The sequence below is a fragment of the Silene latifolia genome, chromosome 2 (genome assembly GCF_048544455.1).
Source record: "Silene latifolia isolate original U9 population chromosome 2, ASM4854445v1, whole genome shotgun sequence".
Lineage (NCBI taxonomy): Eukaryota > Viridiplantae > Streptophyta > Magnoliopsida > Caryophyllales > Caryophyllaceae > Silene > Silene latifolia.
The window spans coordinates 68903737-68910366 of NC_133527.1; the positions used below are offsets into that span (position 1 = coordinate 68903737).

Sequence of the window (6630 nt, forward strand, 5' to 3'; positions counted from 1 at the left end):
ACTACTTCACTAGGCAAAGATTCATGGCTAAGGTCCGTAATGGACAGATGTATTTTAAAAGATGACGGTAGTAACTTTCTTGAATGGGAATCCAACATCAAAAGTGCCGCGTTGTCCGACAATGTGCTCACTTACTTGACCGATGCTCCTCCAATCGAGCCCGGTGCAAGAGCTTCATCGGCGGTGCGGACCGCCTATGATGACTATGTGAGGATGTTGAATGATATCAAGAATCTGTTGATATAGTCAATATCCCCAAAGCTCAAGCTATCATGCATTTCTTTAAATGCGTACGAGATTTTCACTCGTATGATCACTATGTTTTCACAAACACCAAAAGTCCATAAATACGATGCGGTGGCATGCTTCTTTGAAGCTAAGGTTGAGAGGGGCCAAAAGGTTGGTCCCCATGTACTCAAAATGGTCGAATATGTTGACATTCTAGAGCGTCTGGGGTGTAAGATTCCTAAGACTCTTGTGGTGGATCGTATCCTCCACTCACTCCCCACCAAGTTTGCCCACTTTAGGGTAAACTACAACATGAATGACATGGATAAGAGTTACCATGAAATTCCTGCACTCCTCACCCAAGCGGAGAGGGATATGGAGGCTAGTGGGAGTGAAAAAGGAGATGTTTTAACCATGAAGTTAAAGAACATGTCCCTTAGAGTCAAGAAAGGAAAAGGGAAGGAAAAGTCCCAATTCAAGAAATCGTCAAAGAAAAATGACAAGGGAAAAGGGAAAGCCGTTGAGAATGGCAATCCCAAGGCAAAAAGTGTCAAGCTCTCCGAGGCTGAATGTTTCCATTGTAATGGGAAAGGGCATTATAGGAGGAGTTGTCCCAAATACTTGGAGGATCTCAAGGAAGGGCGTGTGACGCCTATTGGTATGATTTCCTCTCTCTATGTGATAGACGTTAATTATGCTTGTACTTCCACTTGGGTACTTGATACCGGATGTGGATCTCACCTTTGTAACCATTTGCAGGGTTTAAGGGACGTGCAATCACTAGCAAAAGGTGATGTGGATCTCCGCATGGGCAATGGAGCTAGAGTAGCCACCGTTTCCGTGGGGACCTATGTGCTCACTTTAGCTAGTGGTTTAGAGTTGTATTTAAATAAGTGTTATTTTGTACCAACTTTAACTAAGAACATCATCTCCATTTCCGCGTTAGACGCTGAAGGCTTTTGTTTTATGATTAAGGACAAGTGTTGTACTTTTTATTTTAATGATGTGGTTTATTTCAAGGCCATTTCAATTGGAGGCATTTATGTTTTAAATGATGTTAATGACGTTTATCACGTGGAAACTAAAAAGCTCAAAACGGGTGATCCAAACGAATCCTACCTTTGGCATTGTCGTTTAGGCCACATAAACGAAAGACGCATTAAGAGACTTGCTTCATCAAAAGTGCTCAAACAATTTGGTTTCGAATCTTATGGTACATGCGAGTCTTGCCTTCTAGGCAAGATGACTCGTGCACATTTTGCGGGAAAAGGGACACGAGCTAATGAGGTTTTGGCTCTCATACATACGGATGTGTGTGGACCATTAACCATCACCGCTAGAGGAGGTTTTTATTACTTCATTACTTTTACTGATGACTTAAGTAGATATGGGTATGTCTACTTAATGAAGAATAAGAGTGAAGCCTTTGACAAGTTCAAAGAGTTCCAAAATGAAGTAGAGAACCAATTGGATAAAAAGATAAAGACCCTACGGTCTGACCGTGGTGGTGAGTATTTATATTTTGAATTTGATTCACACCTAAAAGATTGTGGTATAGTATCACAATGGACTCCTCCTGGCACACCGCAATTAAATGGTGTGGCCGAAAGGAGAAACCGAACTTTACTTGATATGGTTCGGTCTATGATGAGTCTAACTGAGCTTCCTAGTTCATTTTGGGGTTTTGCCCTCTTGTCTGCAGTATTTTCACTAAATCGAAGCCCGACTAAAGCGGCCGATAAGACTCCATATGAGATATGGACAGGGAAAGTCCCTCATTTGTCATTCATGCGTATTTGGGGTTGCGAAGCGTACGTTAAGATCGTCTCACAATAAGCTTGCACCCAGGTCTGACAAATGTCTTTTTGTAGGATATTCAAGGGAAACACGTGGCTATTACTTCTACAATAAACACGAGAATAAAGTGTTTGTAGCTCGTGATGCTGTCTTCCTAGAAAAGGAGTTTATTTCTAGGAGACAGAGTGGGAGAAACTTTAAACTTGAAGAAGTTCGAGAGCCACAAACCAAGAATGAGGTAGAGGAGAACGTGGAGGATAGCATTCCCTCTTCCTCTGAAACGGTAATTGTTCCTAGAAAGTCAAGTAGGATTTCTAATCCACCTGACCGTTACCTTGGTAACATCGAAGAGGATGGTGTTTTGTTACTTTTGGAAAGTGATGAACCCACTACCTACAAATCGGCCATGTCTAGTCCCGACTCCTCGCTTTGGCTAGAAGCCATGCGGTCCGAAATGGAGTCCATGTACGAGAACCAAGTATGGGACTTGGTGGATTTACCTGAGAGAGTGTGACCCCTTCAGTGTAAATGGATATATAAAATTAAGCTCGGCGTGGATAAACATGTGGATGTTCACAAAGCTAGATTGGTGGCAAAAGGTTTCACCCAAGTTCATGGTTTACACTATGACGAAACCTTCGCTCCAGTCACTATGCTTAGGTCCATCAGGATAATCTTAGCGGTTGCCGCATTTCATGATTATGATATTTGGCAAATGGATGTCAAAACCACCTTCTTTAATGGGATTCTAGAAGAAGAGGTGTACATGATACAACCTGAAGGTTTTGTTGATACATCTAACCCTAAGAAGGTGTGTAAGCTTAAAAGGTCCATCTATGGTCTTAAGAAAGCATATAGGAGTTGGAATCACCGCTTTGATCATGTTCTTAAACAATATGGTTTCACTAGAAGTGTGGAAGAACCCTGTTTATACATGAAGTTTAGTGGGAGTAAGGTTGCATTCCTTGTCCTATATGTGGATGACATATTGCTCATTGGGAATGATGTTCCATCACTCACTTCCGTTAAGGAGTGGCTAGGGAAACACTTCCAAATGAAGGACTTGGGAGAGGCACAACGAATCTTAGGTATCCGGATCTATAGGGATAGGTCCAAGAGGATACTAGCATTGAGTCAAGAAGCTTATATTGACAAAGTTCTTGACCGGTTCAATATGAAAGACTCCAAGAGAGGATTTTTACCTATGGGCCAAGGGATTACTTTGAGCAAGTCACAGTCTCCCTCCACCCCTAAGGAAATTGAACACATGAAGACCATCCCTTATGCTTCCGCTGTTGGGTCTATCATGTATGCTATGATTTGCACTCGCCCTGACGTTGCGTATGCCTTGAGCATGACAAGTCGTTATCAAGCCAAGCCTGGTGAGAGTCACTGGATAGCCGTAAAGAACATCCTTAAGTACTTGAGAAGGACTAAGGATTCGTTCTTAGTGTTTGGAGGAGAAACTGAGTTGCGTGTAAGAGGTTTACACGGACGCAAGTTTCCAAACCGATCGGGATGACATGAAATCCCAATCCGGCTATGTGTTTATGCTAAATGGAGGAGCTGTTTGCTGGAAGAGCTTCAAGCAAAGTGTTACCGCGGATTCTACAACAGAGGCTGAGTACCTTGCGGCGTCTGAGGCTGCGAAGGAAGCTGTTTGGATTAGGCAATTCATGGAGGGACTAGGAGTAGTCCATTCCGCCAAAGATCCTATCACTCTATATTGTAATAACAGTGGAGCTATTTTTCAAGCCAAAGAGCCTAAGTCTAGTAATTAATCTAGACACATTGAAAGGAAATACCATGTAATTAGAGATTATGTGGAAAGGAAGGAAATTGACATTTGCAAGGTTGGGACAGATGATAATATTGCTGATCCTTTAATCAAGCCTTTATCAAAGGCTAAGCATGATGGTCATATCGTCGCTAGGGGATTGAGACGAGTACCTGATTTTCTTTAGATTATGGATATGTAATAATTGGATAGTGTAGCTTTTATTATATATATGATAATCACATTCATTGTTTTCGCATTCATTCGTTTATGAATCTTTTATTTAGTGTGACTAAATTTTAAATACCTTGTTTATCTGAATAATTTGTGGACACAATGTTGAACACTATTCAAGTGAATAAGATGAACATTGTATTTTGTCCCTAGTCACTTAATGAGGTGACGTCTCGGAGTGACTAGATTGTAAGTCGATTGATGGTTGTTCAACACCATAAGGTCATATGTGATGACTGGTCGATTACATAGGCAGAGTGTGTGACACTTTGCCGGATAGTGACCATTTATAGAGTTCCTAAGTTCTATTATAGATGCCTGGTCGTGGCGGGGATCTCTAAGATGTTCTAATGAGTCGATTCTTTTGACTGGACACTATTATCTGAGCAAGTGTAGTTTTCGAGTGACTTAGGTTTTTGTCCTAGGTCGTGCCATGAAAGGAGGCCAAACGGGCATTTACTAGGTCATGGTGAGCTGTATTGTGCAATAGGATAGATAGGGCATACAGGAATTGTCCACCCACAATGGGTAACTATATCTCAAGGCCACTCGAGGATGACTACAAATGCGTGGCCACGCTCGGAAGTAATCTGTGAGAGATTTTTCCGGTCAGGTAGTCACACTCCCGATCGAGAAAACCACTTGCGATGTGTTCATGTGAAAGTGCGACCTGAAAGACACCTTGCATTGAGTGGGAGATTAAAACGGACAAGAGAATTGGTAGCGCACACCTTGTGTCGGACAAGTGGGAGATTGTTGGAGTTAGTGTCCTCCACAATAGTGCGTTAACGAAATAAATCTCATTAATGGAATATCGTTAGATATTTAATTATTTGATCCTCGTCGGTTGATTATAGTAAATCGATAACGGTTGGCTGACTAGAGTTTGACGTTATTGTTGTGAGACGGCGGTGATCAACTGACCCCTTTCGGTCACACCTATAGGAACGAACCCCAATAGACAACTAATTAATTCTATGAGATACAATTTATTTAGTCCCTTGATTTGTAGACTAAAAGGTTAGTCAATTATTTTACGAGAGAATTCGAGTTGCGAACTCGAGGAACGGCAGTTATTATTGAACTATGTGATAATTGAATAATAAATTTTGGGAGACGGGTTTTAGTTAATTAACTGTTAATTTACTAAAATTGTACTAATTGATTAATGTGATTAATATTAGTACGTAAATAATATGTGTAGTGGTACACCTATATATTTACGGAGTGATTTGGACGAATTAATTATGGAAGTATTTAAACATGAAACGATGTTTAAAATAAAATTACACGTATTTGTGTGACAAATATAAGAACCAACATGGACCCGTAAATGGGTAAGTGGACCGTGTAATATTGAGTAATGGATTATTATGAACATAATCATTTCACCTTACTTTGTATACATTCATAAGTTATCTTATATAAGATTTTGCATGTGATGTAAGATAAAAATATAAGACAAATTTAACACTCTTCCTCACCTAACACTCCACCCCACCCGGTTTTCCCTTCCCTTTAAGACCAAATTGTTGTTCTTTTTGTCACTTACTTCTTCACTTTGCATGTGAATCATTTTGGTCTTCCTCTTTCTAAAATAATACACATACTCTACTAAAATTGTTAGTATTCATATTTTTATTACTAAGACTTGTTAGTAATATTATAAATAATATCAAGGGTATAATATTAAGAAGTTCTAGTTCAATACTTGTTATTATTTTTGGGTAAGTTCTTGGGTGCAACAAGAAGGAGATCTTCTCTTTGAAGATTAGTAAGGAGGATCATCCGTTTGGTATAAGCTCAAGAACAAGCTAGTTAGGTGAACTAGTTTGTGCCCCTTTTTACCACAAAATCAATGTAAGGAAATTGTTTTTCCTTATACTTTCATTTTTATGCTTTCATATTAGCATGCATGTTACATAGATCACCTAAATGACAAATTATGCGATAATTTAATTTTTATTAGAGAGTTTAATATAGATATATGATCTTTCACATTTTGCAACCAGAGATCCTAGTCTCCCACTCCTGGGTAATCATAGGCATGAACTTTTCATCCTGACTCCAACAATTTAAAAATTTGAAGGAGGCGGGACGATGTTGAACTGTTTGATCCAAAGAAATCACCAATGGGGAATGGTCAGATATGCCAGGAGTTAGAGCATCAGCAAAACTATCAGGATAAAGTTGTAGCCAAGTATTATTGACCAGAGCCCTATCAAGCTTAATCCATTTCCTGTCTTCAAGTTCTTGCTTATTCGTCCAGGTGAAGAAGCAGCCAATCGTTTTAAGTTCCACTAGACCAGAGTTGGCAATGGCATCATTAAAATTATCCATGGCAACAACATTAGGTGGGTTAGAGCTAATCCTTTCCTTAGTACTCCTAACACAATTTATATCCCCCAAGACAAGCCAAGGTAAACTACAATTCACCTGCTTCTCCCAAAACTCCTATAAAGGAACCCTCTGAGCAGTGTGGTTAAAGCCGTACACAAAAGTAATATCCATTTGAAGCTTGCCCCTACTGATAAGCAAATGAATCCATTGGCTACTCATGTCAAGGACCCTAACAGAGAGGGCAGTGTCCCTCC

The 6630-nt window shown here is 40.0% G+C and overlaps 1 protein-coding gene across 1 annotated transcript in view; it reads right to left on the bottom strand.

Moving 5' to 3' along the window:
• Nucleotides 1–6031: 6031 nt before the first annotated feature.
• Nucleotides 6032–6630, bottom strand: part of LOC141640934 (uncharacterized) — a 5149-nt gene continuing 4550 nt past the window's right edge. The window contains exon 3 of the mRNA XM_074449611.1: nucleotides 6032–6490. Within this exon, the coding sequence (XP_074305712.1) occupies nucleotides 6032–6490 (459 nt within the window). The remainder of the gene's footprint in view (nucleotides 6491–6630) is intronic.